Source organism: Canis aureus, chromosome 11, assembly GCF_053574225.1.
Source record: "Canis aureus isolate CA01 chromosome 11, VMU_Caureus_v.1.0, whole genome shotgun sequence".
Taxonomy (NCBI): Eukaryota; Metazoa; Chordata; class Mammalia; order Carnivora; family Canidae; genus Canis; species Canis aureus.
The window spans coordinates 28,287,608-28,307,452 of record NC_135621.1 but is presented as its reverse complement, the minus strand read 5'-3'; the positions used below and the strand labels follow the sequence as shown (position 1 = coordinate 28,307,452).

General features: G+C 56.8%; 1 protein-coding gene across 9 annotated transcripts in view; it reads left to right on the top strand.

Moving 5' to 3' along the window:
* The window catches only part of MGAT3 (beta-1,4-mannosyl-glycoprotein 4-beta-N-acetylglucosaminyltransferase), a 40,914-nt gene extending 21,660 nt beyond the window's left edge, over positions 1-19,254 (top strand). For 8 of the 9 annotated variants that reach the window (XM_077914458.1, XM_077914457.1, XM_077914460.1 and 5 more), the window contains one exon: positions 14,416-19,254. In XM_077914458.1, coding sequence (XP_077770584.1) covers positions 14,416-16,018 — 1,603 coding nt within the window. In that variant the 3' untranslated portion in view covers positions 16,019-19,254. Of the gene's footprint in view, positions 1-597; positions 816-14,415 lie in introns of those variants that run through there. The other variant, XM_077914462.1, reaches the window with a different exon arrangement.
* Positions 19,255-19,845: the final 591 nt, after the last annotated feature.

The window sequence follows — 19,845 nt, the reverse complement described above, 5'->3', positions numbered from 1 at the left end:
GTACAATAGCTGTTTGGGGGGTCTCCTCTGGGCCCCCAGTTTCTCATCCGTGGCCAGCCACACAGAGTCCAGCCTCTGCTCCCACTCCCAGAGAACCCTGCGCCCCCAGCTGTCCCCACCGCGGACCAGGGCTGTTGAGTACTGAGCCCACTTGCAGGTGAACAGTGCGGGGTCTCTGAGGGACCGTCAGGATTCAGGCTGTTCTTGCGGAGCCCCCCAACACCCCGCTTTCTTGGAGACCCAGGGTCCCACCAGGAGAGACTACTTCCGAGCTTTTCCCCCCCGTACCACGCTTCTCCATTTCTCGTCTGTGACCCTCTGACAATGCCCCACGGTCCCTTGGGAGTCTGGGAGCAGCTCAGGGTGACCTTCCACCCAGTGAGGTGGGGGGAGGCGAGGTTCCAAGAGGAGATGGGCACGTGGTTTACAAAGTGCCAGGCACTGACAGGCCCCTCACCTGGAAAGTGCGCTTGTGCCCGCGTCCCCAGCACCTGCCCTCACTGCCACTAGGCTACCTGTCTCTACCTGGGGCAGACGAGGAGGTTGCAGTCCCAGGAAGTGAGGTGACCCGGCTAGGAAGAGGTGGGGCCAGGAAACGTGCCAAGGTAAAGGCCAGAGATGGCGCCAGGCTGAGGGTGGCTGTCCATGTAGCCACCTAACTGCCACCTGTGCTTGGCCCCAGGAGTGGGGGGTAGGAGACCGCCTCTGGGGAGGAAGCCATTGCCATCAAGCCATAAAGGCCGGACACAGGGTTGCAGCACCTGGGACGGGATATTGCATCACCTGTGGTGTGCCACCGTAGGGACCCAAGGCAGGTACTGTGTCAGGTGAGGGGAAGGTGGGCCTGCGGGGATCCAGGCATGGAGAGTCAAGGGGAGACTGAGGCAGAGTGGACTGGTAGGGAGCAGGAGGCCCTAGGGCTGGGTCACTTCCAGGGTGAGCCAGGCTGGTCCCTTGGACCCCTTGAACCTCTTCCCTTATCTGTAAGGGATGGAGGTAGAAGGAACCTGAGGCAGTTCACACCCTGCCAGAGGGCAGCTGGGGGATAGGCCTCAGGCACGCCCTCCTCTTTCCCCCATTTGGTGACAAGCCAAGGAAGGGCAGCAGTAGGCGGGGGCATTGGGCGTCCCCAGGCCACACAGCTGGGCCCGACTGGCCCTGGCCGGAGGCCAGGTCAGGGTAACAGCAAGTAAACAGAACCCCTCAGGGCGGTGAGCGCGGTTGGTGTGGGACCCTGCCTTGCCCATCTCGGAGTTCTGGGCCCGCGGGGCTGGGGAAGAGATCGGGCCGGCGGAGGGCGGGGGTGTGCAGTACAGGCTTGAGCCAGGCCCCCCCACAGACTACAGGCCCTCTGGAGCCTCTTGAAGTCTGGGCCTCACCAGGGAGGTTCCCTGACTTCTTAGAGCCCCAGGCCCTCTTCGGGGGACCAGAGATCCCAACACCAGACCCCGTCCAGGGCGATCTGTCCCCGCTGGCATCAGGTGGGAAGGGACTCTGGGGCTCCTGCGGCCTGTCCGGAAACTCTGGGCTTTGTGAAACGTGGTGTTACCTCGCTGTAGGCTGGCCTCACAGAGCGCTGCCCTAGGGGGCTCACCCCATCACAGGTGGAAGGGAGCCTCCGAGAGGGGGTTTGGGCTGTGCAGGTGGACACAGGGCTATCGTGACTGGTCCAGTCACCTGCTGGAACAAGGCAGGTGCATGTGACCCACAAGTGGCAAGCCCTTGGGCTCCTGCTGGGGGCCAGGGTGGAGGTGGGAGGGCCCTTGCCCTGGACGAGGCTGAAGGCGGCAGCCTAGGCCCTGCCGCCTGAATGAGGGCCCCTAGAGGTGGTGAGCGTGGGTGGGTCCTGCCACCGCCTGCTGAGTCTCAGGCAGGTCCCTCAGTCCCCGGCCCCCATGTCCTCACCACGCGGTGGCTGTGAGGATAAATGGAGTAAAGCACACGGCGTCTGGCAGCTGGGCCGTTCAGTAAGTGCCAGCCACCACAAAGGTGGCGACGATGGAGGAGGCATCTTCTGGGAGGAATATTCCAGATCCGCTGCTCTGCAGACTGGCCCAGCCCTGCCCAGGTAGAGGGTTTAGCTGCATCTGGATTATTGACTCAAGAGGCAGCAACTGAGACGGGCTGCCTAGGCTTCTGTCCACACAGCCCCCAGAGTGTGGGGTGTCCTCGCCAGCCCCACTAGGCCCCATGTGCCCACCACAGACTCAGACACCCCCCTGACACCCTCCCACTTTGCTGTCACCGCACTGGGGGTTTCCTACTCTGTGGGGTGACTCCTTCTCGGGTCGCAGCTGAAACGTCCTCTCTCCAGGAGGCCCGTGCTGACACCTGGCATCCTCTGTTGGTTTTCTCATCTGTCCTCTTTCCCTCCACCCGGGAGAACCTCATCTGTGCATCTTGTTCCTGGCTGCACCCCCAGCTCCAAACCAGGACTGCTCTGCTCTCTCGACCCACCTCAGGCAGGGCAGAAGCACCAGAGACCTGCCATCCTCACATCCCACCCCCACCCCTGGGCGCCGTCCCTCCACCCGGGCCCGGCCCCAGCCCCCAGCGGGGCAGCTGAGCCTCTTGATTCTTCATCCCAGCAAGTCCATGACTATGTGGCCCTGTTGACAGGGACACAGCCAGATCCCTGTGCCTGCAGTTCCACCTTTGTGCTCATCCCTTTGGCTTGCCCCAGACACTCGCTGAATGTCTGGGCGGGGCCCCATGCTGGGCGCCGGGAACACAGGGTCAGCCTGACTTGGAGAAGTCACAGTGTGGGAATGGAATGAACAGGGCAGGGGACAAGGCCAATCACTGCTGAGTTTACTGTGACCGGGCAGAAACGGGCCGGAGGAGACATGATCTCCAGCTCTGTGGCTGTGCCGGTCACGCCATCACCCTGCTCCTCCCACCTCTGCCCCAGCAGCCCCTGCACCCCTGCTGGGATGCATCCACACTCCCTCCCTGCTCACTAAGGGGACTCAGGCAAGAGCCCCCCTGCCCCCCTGCAGGGCTGTTACCCCCGCCCCCCGCCCCCCAGGCCCAGTCTATGCCTCTGCTTTCCAAGCTGTGTGTGTGAGACCAGCAGAGCTCCTGGGGCCCTTCTGAAATGCGCATCTGCCTCTGCCCCACTGGGGTTTTTAGACCTCTTTTTAGTGTAGAAGACTTTCTGCAAACAAAATCCTAGGAGAAACTACAATGTATGAAATTGAAAAGCTGAGTGAGCATCTTTTTGATTATGTGTGTGTGTTTAGGGGGGCGGAGGGGTTGTCCCAGGCTTTGTTGTCTCTCCCCGTCTCTCTCTGTCATCTGGTCCCGGGAGTACCCTGGGGGTTCCATAGAACCTGGTTTGGGGACACATGTTCTCAGTGCCCACAGAACCCTTTCCGTGGGATGTCTGTGTCTGCATCTAGCCCCCTCTTCCCCTCCCCAAAGCCACCCACCAGGAGTCCTTGCTTCATCCTCAGATGCCTCAGTCTCTCCTGTGACAAACACTCATCACCTGCCCCTCACCAGATGCTGTTTCTTACCCACCTGGTGGTCGCTCAGCCAGGCAGTGTTCCAGACACTTTACATACACGAAATCCTCAGGGCAGCCCTGTGACTTGTACACCATAGCTCCACCTTACTGCCTCCAGCTGCCTCTGCACAATGAGGCCCAATCCTCCACCCAGAGGTGCCCTCCCCAGGGCTTGGGCTCAGCTCCTTGCCTTCGTCCTCCTCCGTCCTCCACAGACTTTCCCCAGGTCCCACCCCCAGCCCACCTCTTGCCCCTGACGCTGTGACCCACTCCCTCCCTCTGTCACCCAGTGTTTAAGGAGTGTCCCCACAGCAGCTCACCACCGCTCCCCGCCCTGACCCTGGGTCCCAGGCTGGATACCTCAGGCTGCCTCACCTCACCTCCACACAGCATCTTCCCATGTGCATCCTCCCCTCCAGCCCCACCATCCCTGCAGAGCTGGTGCAATCAGCCCTGCTCCCTGCCCCTGCCCCCTCCCCTGCCCCATTCTCCCCAGTCCTGTCTGAACCTGCCTGCTCCAATTCAGTAGCTGCTAGCACATGTGGCTATTAAACTAAAATTCAAATTAAGTGAAATTATAAATTAGTTCCTCAGTCTCCCAGTCAATTTCAAGTGCTCAGTAGCCACGCGGGGCTAGCGGCTGGTGTGTAGGATAGCGCAGCCTAGCTGTTTGCACCATCACAGAGCGTGCTGTTGGATAGCTCTGGAAGCTGATACTGGCCATCACTCAGAGCCTTCAGTGTCTGGGGCTCAGGCCAACGGCACGTTCCCCTCCCCGCCAGCCGTGTGGGCCTCAGGCCCTGCAGAGCAGTGGGTGTGCACAGGTGAGCAGAGGAATGCTCTGCAAGTTGCTTTGCCCTCTGAGCTTCAATTTCCTCCTGTAAAGTGGGGATGATAAGTCCTACCTCTAAGGACGGCCGGGAGGGGCCAGTGTATGTAAAACCTATGCCGACAGCTGGTGATACCTCAGCGTGTGATAAGTGGTGACCATCATGTTAACGTGAATAAGGCAAGGTAGGGGCGGATCTTAAGAGGCAGGAGTCAGGGCAGCCCGGGTGGGGGTGGCTCAGCAGTTTAGCGCCGCCTGCAGCCCAGGGTGTGATCCTGGAGACCTGGGATAGAGTCCCACATTGGGCTCCCTGCTGGGAGCCTGCTTCTCCCTCTGCCTGTGTCTCTGTCTCTCTCTCTCCCTGTGTCTCTCATGAATAAATAAATAAAATCTTAAAAAAAAAAAAAAAAAGGTCAGGAGTCACAGCAGCCATGAGCCTCAGTGCTGGACAGTGGGAGCCACAGCAGGCTTCTGAGCACAGCCACCCCATTGGCTGATGTCTAAGGATGACTAATCTCTTTAGCCTCCAGCGCTGTCCAGTAGAACATTCTGGGCAGGTGGAAGTGCTCTATATCTTCACTACCCATGGGCCTCTGGGGACCAAACGCTGATGTCCTCGGTGGCCCAGTGACCAGTGGGGAAAGAGAAGGAGGCTCCAAGGAGATGAGGGCAGGTCCTAGCTTTGGGAACCAACTTTCTCAGGCACCTGCTACCACTCTGTGGGAAAGTTCTTAGGCAGCTGGCAGGGGACTGGGAGCAGGCTGAGTGGGGAGGGCTTTGGAGGAAGGCGAGAGGGCCAGGGCACATAGGCTGATTGTGGAGCAGGGGTAGTGGTAGGGTTCACCACAGAAAGGGCTCCCAGGCATGGGCATTGGGCTGAGGCTTCAGCCAGGCTCCTGCTTCGGAGCTAAGCCAGCAGAAAGAGTAGAGGCCCCAGATCCCTGTGCCCAGGGGGTGGCTGGGGTGCCCCATCTGGCTGGTCCAAGAACTGGCTCCCAGTGTAGCTGTGCCTCGCTTTGTGCCTTGGTTTCCTGATCTGTGGATGGGAGCAGCAGCAGCTCCCCCACCTGCACCATGGTGAACAGAGTCCGCCAGGACTTTTCAGTGACTGGGCCGCTGGGGCCCTTGACCAGGGCTGGCCCTTTAAGCCGACTTCTCTCTGAGGAGTGCTGGGGAGTAGAAGTCCTGGGGACTGGGGGGTTAGGGTACACCAGACCCTCCCTCACCCAGGCCACTCATGCTTCGCCTGGGGTAGAACCCCCAAATCTGCAGCCCCACTGGGTCCCAGGCCCACCTGTTGGCAGGTGCAGGATGCTTGGGGAATCTCATCTGTTTCATTCCCACAAGCATTGTGTGGCTGAGCGAGTAGCTTAACCTCAAAGCTATGAGGAATCTATCTCCTCATTTACAAAATGGAGACTCAACATACCTTCCTCCAGGGGGGGCCCAGGAATGAGCCCCTAATTTCTCCAGCCGTTGCAGGGGCAGTACCTGGCACACTGCAAGTTCTTGGTAAATGTCCACCAGTAGCCTGGATGATGCATCGGCTGTGGGGTGACATCCCTGTGTATAGGCTTGACCCTCATGGAGCGCTGTCTGATAGACAGGAGCTAAAGGGATGAATAAAATGATGAGAGATGAAGAAATAAACACAGCGTCAGTTGTTTCTTGCATCTTGCCAGAGCTCTGGAATTTGTCAGACTCTGTAGCTACCTCCTCTGCCTGTCTCTCCATGGGGGATCGTGGAACCTCACATTGGAAGGACCTTTATTTGGCCACAGAGTCTTCTGATTCCTGAGGTGCTGACTTGCTCTGCTTAACCCCCAAGGGAGGACCCGGAAGCAGTAGCGGAAGCTCCAAGGAGGCTGATTTAGGTCAACAGAAAGCATTTCTACCAGTCTGACGTGCTTGGAATGGGTGGTGCTAAGAATTGGACCAGCAGAGACCAGATGGTTACTTGGCGGGGGCGCTGGCCTGGGGTGAGAGTTTGGACAATATTCTTACTCCAGGGCCCTTGAGACCCTGGGAGAGGAGTCTGGACCCTCTGTGGGGCTCTAGATTCCCTGGGCTCTGAAAGCCAGATGAGTCACTGAGAATGCCCAGGAGGATGATGGGTGCCAGTCAGTAGTAAGCAGCCTTCCAATTGGCTCAGTCCTTTAACAAAGTTGGCTAGGAGCAAGGCCTGGCATGTTCAGTCATGTCATCTGCATTTGGTTGTCTGGCAGGAAAGCCAAATGGAAGGAAAGAAGCAGGTATTTTTAGAGCATCTGCTAAGTGCTGGGCTCCATGCAGGATGTTTTGACACCACGGCTCATCCAGATCTCCCACAGGACTGCAAGGGAGGGGATATCTTCCTTCTCTATCTGAGACTGAGGTCCAGAGAAGCTAAGTAACTTGCCCGAGGGCGCACAGTAAAATTACAGCGCTGGGGGCTTAAACCAGATCTTCCTGATTTCCAGTAACAATGAAAGCCGATGCTCACTGAGCACCCACCGTATGCTTAGGCACAGTTACTCTTCTTTTGCATGGATTGACTCATTTGTTATATGTCTATTTTATAGAGAAGGGAAACTGAGGCCAGCAGAGGTAGGATAATGAGAGGTAGGTCAGAGGCAATGTTCAGATCTGACATTGCAACCACTGTGCCCACCTTGTGTCTTAGGCAGAGTTTGCTGCAAAGATACATCTCCTGCTTCCTCATGGAGATGGGCAGAGCCTTGGGGTCATATGGGATGGAGGCAGGCACTTCAGCTCAAAATCAAGATGTCCTTTCAAGCAGATGAACTAATTGATGGAGAAGTGAGGGTGCATTCAAAGGTGCTCCCAGGCTGGGGTTGTAGAGGGGCCATTTCCTGCCCAAGAGTGGAGACGAGGTGGACTGTGCGACCTCCAGGAATTCCCCCATAGACATTTCCAGGGCGTCCTGAGCACCTAGTAGGTGTCGGACCCTTTTGCTGCTGGATGCAGACCACAACTGGTCCCTTTTCCCAGTTGTAGGAGTTGAGGGCCCTGTGGCTGTTCCAGAACTGAGGACACCAGGGATCAGGTGTCATGAGGCAGGCAGGGAAGGGGGCCAGAGGATGGTGGGCAGGGGGAGTGGCCATTAGGACATGAGCCACTGAACCACAGAGGAGGTTGGCAGGGGCCGGTGAGAGGCTGGTGGAGGGCATTCCCAGGGCTGAGCTAGGACCCTGGTCAGCGCAGGCGAGCTCAGGACCATGGAGAGCGCCACGGGAGCTTCCCGTCACTTTGATGACAGCTGTCAGGGTGTGTCTGCATCTACTGCCAGCCCAGCCAGGCCCACACTCCTAGCCTGTGGTCTCCAGGGAACACCTGTCCTCTCTGACCAGGAGCCCCCCTGGACTGAGCCTGAGCCCTGACCCCGAGATCATGACTGGATTGTGGGGTTTGGGCTCATCTGCTTCCCTGCCTCACCCAATCAACCTTCCAAGCAGAGCCCAAAGAAAAGGCACAAGGAGGAGAAGGAAGAGGTAGGAGCAGGGAGAGAAGGAAGAAAACTTGCCCAGGGGCACCTTCTGGGGCATGGCCACAGACCTAAGTCAGCACAAGAAGAGGAGGCCCGGAGTGGGCTGATCCTGCCACTATCCTGGGTCAGGATCAGCCTTAGTCTCCCTCGTCCCTGATTATCTGGCTACCAGGAAGCACCCAGCCCACCCCACCACTTTCATGCAGGAAACATAGGCCCCTGGGGCTGGGTACCACTCACAGAGTGATATGTGTGTTGAGGGTTGGGGGGAACTCGGGGAGGCTCCTAGAGGGCCTGAAATTTCTTCCCTCATTTCCCCGGTGCCCCAGGAAGCAGGGTGCTGTTTCTCAGCCCCTCCACCATCAGGCCCAGGTTCTTCCTAGGCTTCACTTGCTGAGCCCCTGCCCTGCCTCTTGCTCCTCTGAGATAGGACAGTGCCCACCAGGGCCCAGGCTTTGCCAGGGGCTCACCTCCAAGCCTTTGAGCTCGTGCCACATCCCCACCCAAAAGTTCTCTCTGCCAGGCTGGGATATAGCAATAGGAGTAAGAAGACTTAAGGTTTATTTCATACTCATTATGCGCCAGGCACTTTGCATGGATTATTGAACTCTCATTTCATAGATGGAAAAAAAATGAAAGTTGTGAAGTTGCCCAAGCCTACACAGATAGAAGATGGCAGAGCCAGAATTTGGAGTCTTGTTCCAGAGTCTGTGTGCATGGAAGTGATGGTGAGCACATTGAGGAGGCCCAGGACAATGCAGGGTGCTTTTGTTGAGCACCTGCTGTGTACAGCTCCCTGCCCCAGGGAGCTGGTAGTCCAGCTGAGGAGACAGATGTCAGGGAAGGTGAGCTCAGCATGGTGAGTGTTGGGAACAGGAGAGGACTGTGGATTGATCTCCCTGATTTGGTGTCTCATTTGAAGTGGGCAGGACAGGAATGATTATATCCGTTTTATACATGGGGGAGTTGAAGCTCAGAGAGGCCAAGCAATCTTGAGACTCAGATTCACAGTGGCTACATAAATCCAGAGACTGATGCAGGTTGTCAGGAGGAGGGTTGGGAGAGCTCAGTATGGTTCTTCCAAGTTCTAACCTGGGCAGAAGACACTTGGTTTCAGGAGATGCTGGCCCTGACACAAAGCAAACACCGAAGAAATATTTGGTGAATTTTACTGAAATGAGTAAGGGCATAGGTATGGCCTCTGAGCTGCCTAAGATCATCCTCAGCAATAGGAATGACTGGACAGGGATTTTGCCCTCAGGAAGCTGCCTGTGTTGGCCTTGGAGGGCAATGGGCCAGCCCATTAGAGACCCAAGTCCCCCCTCAGCTAAAATTGCTTCTCCAGGCAGGTCCTGACCACCTCACCCCTCCTGGGGTCCTGAGTTCCTGGAGGGGCTCAAGCTAATGCATGTCAGGAAGCAGGAGGAGGGGGTGGAGAATGGTAAACTGAACAATGTCCCCCAAACCAGTTCCTCCTCCCAGAGCCCATAAGGGGTCCTCAGATCCAAAGCATTGCTCACCACACCCTTCCATCCTGTGAGGTTTCTAGACCAAGCATACTTCTGGAAGGATGTGAGATTTGGATCCAGAGACCAAGGTCAACAGCTAGGCTCTGCCATTAGCCCTCAAGGTGGCTGGCCCCGCCCCTTATCAGCTTCTGTGTTCGCATCTGCTAGGGGGGAGGCCAGGTGAGGGTGAGGACCTGCAGAGACAGCCTGACTCAAAGCCAGCTCTGCAGCTGAGGGGCATCCCCCACCGCAGTCAAAGACTCCATCCTTCTAGGTCCTGACTCCTTGCTCACAGTTCACATCCAAGTCTTCAGCAAATCCAGCGGAATCTGAGCGCTTTCTGCACCCCACCCCCAACTGTGGTTCAAGCCGCCCCCTGTCACACCTGGACTATGCCGGGGTGTCCTTGCCGCGCTCGCTGCAGCAACAGTGTACTCTCAACAGAGCAGCTCGAGTGAGTCTGTTCAGACCAGGGTCGGGTCATGTTCCTCCTCTGCCCAGAATCCTCCCATGAAAGCCACATTTCCTGCTGAGGCTTCAGGCTCTGCGTGATCTGGACCCATCCCATGCATCTCCCTTCTGAGCACTGGCTATTCCTTCTGCCCAGAATCTTCTTCCCCTGCCCCCTTGTCGTCTTCAAGTCTCCCTCTTCTCAGAGAGGTTTGCACTGAGCACCTGCTTGTCACTGAACCCACTCCACCTCCTATCCTTTACCCAGATTTTTCTCTGGAGCACAATTCTTTTTTTTTTTTTTTTTTTTTTTTAGATTTTATTTATTCCTGAGAGACAGAGAGAGAGCAAGGCAGAGACACAGGCAGAGGGAGAAGCAGGCTCCATGCAGGGAGCCTGATGTGGGACTCAATCCTGGTCTCTAGGATCACCCCTGGGCCAAAGCCAGGCGCTAAACCACTGAGCCACCTGGGCTGCCCAGCACAACTCTTTCTAATGTGCAGTATTACCTGACTCATTTATTTCTAGTTTATTGCATTTCCTTGCCCTGCTTACCCCTGTGTACGCTGCACGGAGGTGGGGGTCCTCGTCTGCCTCGTCTCCCAGGCTCCCAGGGCTTAGTACAGTGCCTGGCACACAGTGGGCTCTTGATAAGTAGTTAGTGTGTGAGTGGATGATATGGATCAGGTGAGCACCCTGTGGGGGTGTTGTGTGGGTCAAAGGTAGTAGTGGCTGTTCCATCTACTGGGTTGTTTTCACTGGTCACCAGTAGATTCTTGGTGTCACTCTACTTGGGTTGCACATGGCAGATGGAAGGGGCTCAGGACAGGTTTACCAGTGGGTGAAAGCCCACTGTCTACCCCTTACTAATTGTATGACACTGGGCAAGTTATATCATCTTTCTGGCCCCAGTGTTCTCACCTGTAAAATGGGAATGATAAAGGTACCTGCTTCACACTGAGAGGATCCAATGATGTCTAGCGTAGAATGTGCTCGGGCCATTCACTGGCTTATAAGCATCAGTGACCATCAGCTTTGTTGTTGCACCTGATGGATTCTCAACAAAGCTTTTTTTTTTTTAAGATTTAATTTATTTATTCATGAGAGACAGAGAGGGGCAGAGGGAGAAGCAAGCTCCATGCAGGGAGCCTGACATGGGACTTGATCCCCAGTCTCCAGGATTGCACCCTAAGCTGAAGGCAGTGCTAAACCGCTGAGCCACCCAGGCTGCCCTCAACAAAGCTTTATAGTGGAGGGAGAAAGGCTGCCAGCTGGGGCCTAATTAGGTTCTGTGGATTTAGCCCACAGCTGGGCTGCCTGGAGGGATCCATCTCAGCTGTAAGGAGGAAGGGAGGGAGGGAGGGAGGGAGGGGTGCCAGGTCCTGACTCAGCCACCTTCCTAATGGCCTTTGGGAAAAGTTTCCCTATCTGTAAAATGGGTGGTTACAGTAATCTTCCAAAGTGGATGAGACTTGCATGAGACCTCAGGAGTCAATGCTTTATTTATTCCGTTTCCTATTTATATGCCACACAGTGTAAAAAACAAAAAACAAACAAACAAAAAAAAGAGTATTTCAAGTACTTATCAAAATACATGAAGATAAGATTAAAAAAGGGTCAGGCCCAGAAGAGTAAGAGTGAAGCTGAAAGTGAAAGTGTCCCAGAAAATATGGTCTGTGAGGCCCTAGCTTGCTCCAGGCCGACTACCAGGTGCTTCTGTCTCCTAAGCAGCCTGAGCAATGAGGGAGCCACACACAGTTCCTTGATTCTCAGCAGCAGGCCAGGCTGGGGCCTTATTACATGGCCTCAGTCCGAAAGCTCCAGTGAAAGGGAGATCCCAGGTACCGGTGGGTCTGTCCTCCAAAGGGCACATCTGGCCAGGTGTAACCAGATCCTGAAAGCCAGCCTGCCCAGGGAGCCAAGGAGCAGCTGGGTCAGTGTGACCTAGGTGGGGCCATGGCGGGCCTTGGCACTCTGCAGGGCCACTGCTGCCAGGGGAGTTCATCTGAGTGGCAGCCTGGCCCTGCCCTCCACAGCTCATGGGCCAGTCCGACAAGGGCCAGGGTCGGTGTGTGTTCCACAGAGGTAGGTTCCAAGTGGGAAAAAATAACCAGAAGGATCAGGACTGCCTTACCGGGTCCTCAGAGCCCCTGGCGGGTCATGCTGGACGCTTCTGCTGTGCCCAGCTCAGTCTGCAGGTTTGCCTTATGCCTGGTCTCAGCCACAGCAAGAATGCCTCGACCCTCCTTTATCGGGCCTCACCCCTTGGCCCCTCCACTCACCCTGCTGGCCTCTACCTGGTCTCACTTGGCCAGGGTAGGGCTGGAATCCATTACAGAGAGAGGAGCCCAGAAGACCTACTTTAAAATGTTGCCAAGGAGTAGCCCCTCCCTCCCGCCTTCTCAAAAGCCAGTGGAGACCAGCCCCCCACCCCCTGCCCTGGGACAGCTGACATTTAGCAGAGGTCCCCACCCCCGATTGTCCTGCCAGACTGCCTCCAGTCAGCTGTGCCAGCCCTGGGGCAGACTCCAGGAGAGCCAGGTATTCAAACTGGATGGACATGACAGCACCAAGTACCCTGGCCAGTCGCCATTGGTGGCGACTCCATGGCTCATTAGTTTGCTCAGGACTCCCCACCAAGGTGAGGCTGGGAACAGGGTGTAGCCCAGGAGTCAAGCCACCCAGCTTCCTGCCCCAGCTTTGTAACATCAAGCAGGTCCCTGAAGTCCTCTAGGTCCTGGTTTCCTCCTCTATAAAATTAAAAGATTAGAGGAGGTGGCTCTTAAAATTTGTTCTCGATCAAACATTTCATGAATCTGTGCCTTGTAACCACATAGCTTAGAGAAAATTACGTTGGAATCTTCCAGCCTTGAAATGACCGAAGTTTATTAAGCACCTGCTGCCCATCAGGAATGCTGTACCCATTTCACAGGTGTAGAAACTGAGGTCTAGAATGGCAAGGAGCCTTGCTTAAGGTCACAGAAGTTTTTTGTTTTGTTTTGTTTTGTTCTTTAAGGTCACAGAAGTTTGAGGCCAGGTGTGCATCCTTCCACTCTCCCCTGCTGTATGCAGAGTTAGGAAGTGGAGGGGAGGGTATGGCAGCAAGGCGCCCAAATGACCCAGAGAAGTAAGGAGAAGCCAAAGAAAGGAACATCTGAAAGGAAAGAATGTTCTACATGGAAGGACAGTGCCTTACTCATGGGGGATCCACGGAAGGGGAAATGATTATACACCAGCGGCCAAAGGCCAGTTTCTATCCTAGCCCTTCCCGAAACTCAGTAGGTCATCCAGGTCCTACTTGGCCCAATGGGGGTAGCCTCCCAGCCTGCCTGCCCACCTCACTGGGCTCTAAGACAAAACAAGCTGGAGGATTATAGTCAGAAGTTCTCTCTTGCTCCACAGGTTCATTTGTGAAATAAGTAGCACACCTGAATAAAGTATAGACTTTAGTTAATCATAATGTGGCCATTTCAATTTTCAAGGTATGACAAGCGTACCATGGTGATGTAAGACACTAGCTCTGGGGGGAGACCGAGCGAGGAGTATAAGGAACCCTCTGTACTCTCTTTGCAACTTTTCTGATATGCTACGAATATTCTATAATAGAAAGTTCACTTCAATTGTAAAAAGCAATATACAAGGCTCTCCATTCCACAGCCACAAACTAATTGATAAATCGAACTGCTTAAGTGAATAGAGAGAATGGTTATACTCATGAGTCACTCATGAATAGAGAGTGATTCATTCAAAATAACCATGGAATATTGTGTGGGATTTAAAACGAAATGGTAGATCTATTACTACTGATACGAAAATCTCTCATCATTGATTGTGGAAAACAACTTGATTGTAGTTTGTGTCCATTAGGTAATATTTATGAAAAATAGGAAATCGAGGACAGAAATCTCGCATATCAAACCAGCAACACACCTTATGCCTGGAGATCGGTAACGGAGGGGAACTTTTACTTATTCTTTTAAGTGTTAGAATTAGATGTGTTTCCTTGAAACCTGTGAATTCTTTCAGTGAAAAGGAATTAGAAAGATTTGTCAACATACTGACACACACACACACACACAAAAAAAAAAAAAAAAAAAAAAGAAGAAAAAAAAAGAAAAGCTCCGTGGGCAGGTCAGGGAGGGGACCCATGTTGGCAGCCTGCAGCCCACTCTCCCCCTCCCTTGGGGCAGGTTCTGCACTGCAGAGCTGAGCTTTTCCCAGGCTGCACTGTTCCTGGAGCAAAGTCTAGCGATGCAGCTGGTCTGGTCAGAGTGGGCAGGCCAGGTGGAGGATCAGGCTGCAGAGGGGGTGAGTGTGATGACCTGGTAGTCTCTGGGGAAGGAGGGCTGTGGCAACGGGGAGGAGGTCCTGACCAGGAAGGCAATTTTGTCGATGCCTTGCCTTCCCGGGGTACTTGGTACAGTGAGTTGGACTCTCAGGCTGAACTCTGGGGGGACGGGGTGGAGACAGGAGGTGACTTCCTGCAGGGGCGCCAGGCACCGGCCGGGAGGTGCACAGACTGGGTGGCAGCAAAGGCCTCCTCGGGTTCCCTTCCTTAGGAGAGGGGCCTCAGGCTCTCCTCACCCAGGTCTGCAGCCCCCTGACCCGTCTGCTCTCTCCCCCCTTACTGCAGGATGAAGATGAGACGCTACAAGCTCTTTCTCATGTTCTGTATGGCCGGCCTGTGCCTCATCTCCTTCCTGCACTTCTTTAAGACCCTGTCCTATGTCACTTTCCCCCGGGAACTGGCCTCCCTGAGCCCGAACCTCGTGTCCAGCTTCTTCTGGAACAATGCCCCCGTCACGCCCCAGGCCAGCCCGGAGCCGGGCAGCCCTGACCTGCTGCGAACGCCGCTCTATTCGCACTCGCCCCTGCTGCAGCCGCTGTCTCCGAGCAAGGCCACCGAGGAGCTCCACCGGGTGGACTTCGTGCTGCCCGAGGACACCACCGAGTACTTCGTGCGCACCAAGGCGGGGGGCGTCTGCTTCAAACCGGGCACCAAGATGCTGGAGAGGCCCCTCTCGGGGCGGCCCGAGGAGAAGGCCGAGGGCGCCGACGGCTCCCCGGCCCGCGGCCCGGCCCGGCACCTGCTGAGCACCCGCGAGCGCCCGGGGGCCCGAGGCGCGCGGCGCAAGTGGGTGGAGTGCGTGTGCCTGCCGGGCTGGCACGGGCCGAGCTGCGGCGTGCCCACCGTGGTGCAGTACTCCAACCTGCCCACCAAGGAGCGCCTGGTGCCCCGCGAGGTGCCGCGGCGCGTCATCAACGCCATCAACATCAACCACGAGTTCGACCTGCTGGACGTGCGCTTCCACGAGCTGGGCGACGTGGTGGACGCCTTCGTGGTGTGCGAGTCCAACTTCACGGCCTACGGGGAGCCGCGGCCGCTCAAGTTCCGCGAGATGCTGACCAACGGCACCTTCGAGTACATCCGGCACAAGGTGCTCTACGTCTTCCTGGACCACTTCCCGCTGGGCGGGCGGCAGGACGGCTGGATCGCCGACGACTACCTGCGCACCTTCCTGACCCAGGACGGCGTGTCGCGGCTGCGCAACCTGCGGCCCGACGACGTCTTCATCATCGACGACGCCGACGAGATCCCGGCCCGCGACGGCGTGCTCTTCCTCAAGCTGTACGACGGCTGGACCGAGCCCTTCGCCTTCCACATGCGCAAGTCGCTGTACGGCTTCTTCTGGAAGCAGCCGGGCACCCTGGAGGTGGTGTCGGGCTGCACGGTGGACATGCTGCAGACGGTGTACGGGCTGGACGGCATCCGCCTGCGCCGCCGCCAGTACTACACCATGCCCAACTTCCGGCAGTACGAGAACCGCACGGGCCACATCCTGGTGCAGTGGTCGCTCGGCAGCCCCCTGCACTTCGCCGGCTGGCACTGCTCCTGGTGCTTCACGCCCGAGGGCATCTACTTCAAGCTCGTGTCCGCCCAGAACGGCGACTTCCCCCGCTGGGGCGACTACGAGGACAAGCGGGACCTCAACTACATCCGCAGCCTGATCCGCACCGGGGGCTGGTTCGACGGCACGCAGCAGGAGTACCCGCCGGCCGACCCCAGCGAACACATGTACGCCCCGAAGTACCTGCTCAACAACTACGCCCAGTTCCGCTACCTGCTGGACAACCCCTACCAGGAGCCCAAGAGCACCGCGGAAGGTGGGCGGCGGAACAGGGGTCCCGAGGGAAGGCCACCCGCCAGGGGCAAATTGGATGTGGTCGAAGGCTAAGGCTGCATGATCTTAGAGGGCCGGTGGCAGGTGGGGGGAGTGGCGGCGGCCCCCCCTGATGCTTCCCTGCCTCCCTCTGCTGTCTGGCTGGTTCTTCAGAGGACCGGGAGTGGATGGGCGGAGGAGTCTTCCCTGCTCAGGCCCTTGGGAATCAAGCAAGGGTCAGGCCTGTGAGCTCACAAAACATCCTTCCTTCCTCATCGGGAGAGGGGAGTCGGGCCCCTCCGTCCACGTCCACCAGGAGTGCTGTGGCTGGGAGGCGCCAGCGGAGAGTGCATGATGGTTACCTACCGGGTGGCAAGGGAGGGCGGGCAGGGTGGGGAAGGGAACCTGCAGGAACTCCCCAGGGCAGCCAAGCCCGAGCTGCAGCCCCTGCCAGGGAGAAACCTACCATGTGACCTCCTGGGGCTTTGGACCTGCAGCGGGAAAGTGGGCGTGCCAGGAGGTCCTGAGGCTCTGTAAATAGACACATTTGGGTCCAGGAGGGAGAGGGGACACCGAGGTGGGAGGGGATGAGAAACAGCGGCAGGCTGGGAGGAAGCCCAATGTCCTCAAGAGCTGAGCCGCAGGGAGCTGAGAACTCTGCCCCATGGGCCACCCCTGCGCCGCCGGATAGCACCTGGGGGGTAGGCAGGGGGTCTGCGGAAGCCTGCGGAGTCTTCCTTTTGGTTCCAAACCTGGCCTCGACATTCCTTCTTTCTTTTTATATTTCTGTCTTACGGGCTACCCAGTCAGTCCCTGCAAGGCCAAGAGTCTAGTTCTCAGGGTGGGATGGGAGCCAGAGACCGGACCATCAGGCAGCCTAGTAGGTGGGGCCTGGGAGGGGGCGTGGGGGGGAGGAGGTTCCCCATCACCCCTTCCTACTGGAACCCACAGCCCCAGCTCCGCACCGTCTCTGCTAGAGTCACCCTTGCACCCCTCCTTGGGTCTGGCTAGAACCAGGAACGGCCCATGGGGCTGCCCTGGGCCCAGGAGGGACTTTAAGGCCAGCCGTGTGTCATCTCATTCCTCTTCGCCTCATGAGGGCAGGGGATGTATTGGTTAGATTCTCAGCTGCTCTAATTAAGACACCCTGAAATATAGTGGTTTTAAGCAAGACAAGCTTGTTTCTAGCTTAACCGTCTGGAGGGAGATGGTCCAGATACAGTCAGGCGCAGCTGTGCTCTCCTTCATGTGCACCTTCCAATTCTGGATAGAGTGGTTGCTTTAGCTCCCACCATCACATGTGCATCCCAGCCCGGGAAGAGCAGAGAATGGCAGGAGAAGCACATGCCCTTTCCTGTCAAGGGCATGAGCTGGAAATGGCATGGTCACTTCTGATTCCATCTTACTGGCTGAGCCTTAGTCATATGGCCACAGGTAGCTGCAAGGGAAGCTGAGACAGGTAGTCTTCGGCCACATGCCCAGCCTCAGCCCGAGAGTCCTGTTAGTAAAGGAAGGAGGAGAGAGGGGAGACAGGAGACAAGGAACGTCTTTGGCACAGAGGGAGGGGGATGGGGAGAGGGCATAGGAGTGGCTAAGGCAGTCCTAGGATCCTGCTCTTCCGTTCAGAGTTCCTAGAAGCACCTGCTCCTGCCCCCACTCACCGCCAGCCCAGGGCTGGGGGGCAGTGAGAGCCTGTAGTTGTAGGAGGGGTGAGACACCCCACCCGAGGCCCCCGTAGATGTTCACCCAGTGATGCCAGGATGCAGAGCCTGCCTGTGGAACGGTACATGTTTGTGCGTGTGTGTGTGTATTTATGGGCATGTGTGCATGCTTGGTGTGTACTTGTACGTGTCTGTATTGGGGTGTCCCTGTAAATATATGCTTCTGTATGGATGCGGGGGCAGGGCCCAGGCCTCCCCTTCCCCAGGACCTGGAGCCTGTGGCCACACCTCCTTGCGGCTCCCCTAACGTGACTGAGGCAGAAAGCCCTTGGGGAGCCTAGAAAGCAAGGCTAAAGGGAGTGCGGGGTCTGTCTGTCTGTCTGTCTTTCAGTCCAAGGAATGAGAATCCTCCTGACCTGAGGGCTGAACAGCTGAGAGCTCACTACCTCCCCAGCCCGTCTTGGTCCCAACCATATCCTTCCACCCTGTCCCACCCAGCCTCCAGCCAGGACTTTCTCTGGGTGTCTTATTGGGGTTTCTGATGAGCGGGGGGAGAAGGGCATCTCCTTTGCCACACCTCTGTCCAGGGAGATGTCTGGTGTGGGCGTGGTCTGGGGAGCCGGCCGCAGAGCAGCCTCTCGTGGGCAGGCATGAAGCAGGCGGAGGAGGCTCTCTGGCCTCCACTCGCCCTCCCCAAGGGAGTCTGTGACGTGCCCCCAGGGAGCCCCTCCCTTGGAGTTATAGCAACCCCCCTTCCTAGTCCTCCTTGAAGCTGAGAATTGGCAAAAGAGGTCAGAATGTCCCTGGGGCTCTAGCCCAACCCAGGCCAGGGCCTGCCTTCCCAGCCATCTCCACTCATCTCCTGGACAGGCAATCTCTGGGGGCTCCTGAATCATGCCTGAGCCCCAGCCCAGGGCCTCCCTCCTGGCAGGCTTCCTCATCCCATGCCCCTGGCACCCTCAGCTGCTGTGGGGATGCCCCTTCCCCAGGCTGGCCTCCAGTTTACCAGCTCCAGGGCAGGGGAAGGAAAAGCGGGGAGCTCAGACCTGCCAGGCCCCACCTTCCCTCTCAGACTCAGAACACTGTTCACGGTCACTGCCAAGGGGAGACCGCGCCATTGGGTGCAGAGGGCGGTCATCAGAGGGGTGGCGGGCCACGGCGTGGGGTTGATGAGTTTCACTTATACTTACATCATACACTGGGAATTTTGGGGGGCAGGGGAGCCCGGAGCCACTCCCCCAGTATGAAAAGAAATCAAACTGTGAATGGGAGTGTCGGCACACTGCCGGCCCTGTCACCATCACCAGGTGTCTTTCCCTGGGAACCACTGGCCCTATGACCTCTAGACTCAGGAGGCTCAGCCCACCCACGGGTCGTGTTGGTTCGCAGGAGCAGGCATGGGGGAGCTTTGAGGGCATAGGTGACAGTCGGGGAGGGGAGACGGGACTTCCCCAAGCAGAAGGCAGGGCCCCGGGAAATGTATAATTTAAGGACGCCAATGATAATAGTATTATTTTTTTTGTAAGGGAAAATCAATATGTACATTCTGAAATCATTTTCTCTGTAAATGGTTGGATTTCATTTCACCCTTAAAGGGATGCTTAAAGGAAAAGATAATATTAATAATAAAAACAGCTACAAAGTCTGAAAGGTGCACGTGTGGGGCCAGTTTGGGGTTGCTCTGGGTCGGGGTGGGGTGCCAGGGGGTGGCTCTGGTCTTCCTAAAGACCTCCTCCCCCTGGACAGGATGGCTGCTTGGGGGAAGGGGGGACACATGCGGAGCCCCTTCACTGAGGGGTGCAGTCTCTCACACACACGGCCAGGGGAGCATCCTCCCTCACGCCACCCACACCTAGAAATGCCAGACAACGGAAAGTGCTGGAAGGAGGGCTGCAGAAAGAAGAAGTGGCCTGGGACTGGCGACACCCACCCTCCCAGGCAGCTGGTGTCCCTTTGGAGCCGCAGGTGAAGGCCCTGGTGTCTGCCCAGAGCAGGGACACCCTGTACTCCCTGTCCTGCTCTTGGGGCAAGCAGACAAACATTCCTGCCCCAGTGCTCTTCCCCTCTATGCCTGTCACAGGTTCCTTTTTTTTTTTTTTTTTTTTAAGATTTTATTTTTTTAATTAATCCCTACACCCAACACAGGGCTTGAACTTACACAACTCCAAGATCAGGAGTCACACACTCTCGCTCCTGAGCCAGCCAGGTTCCCCCAATTCAGGTCCTAAGGTCACACAGCCA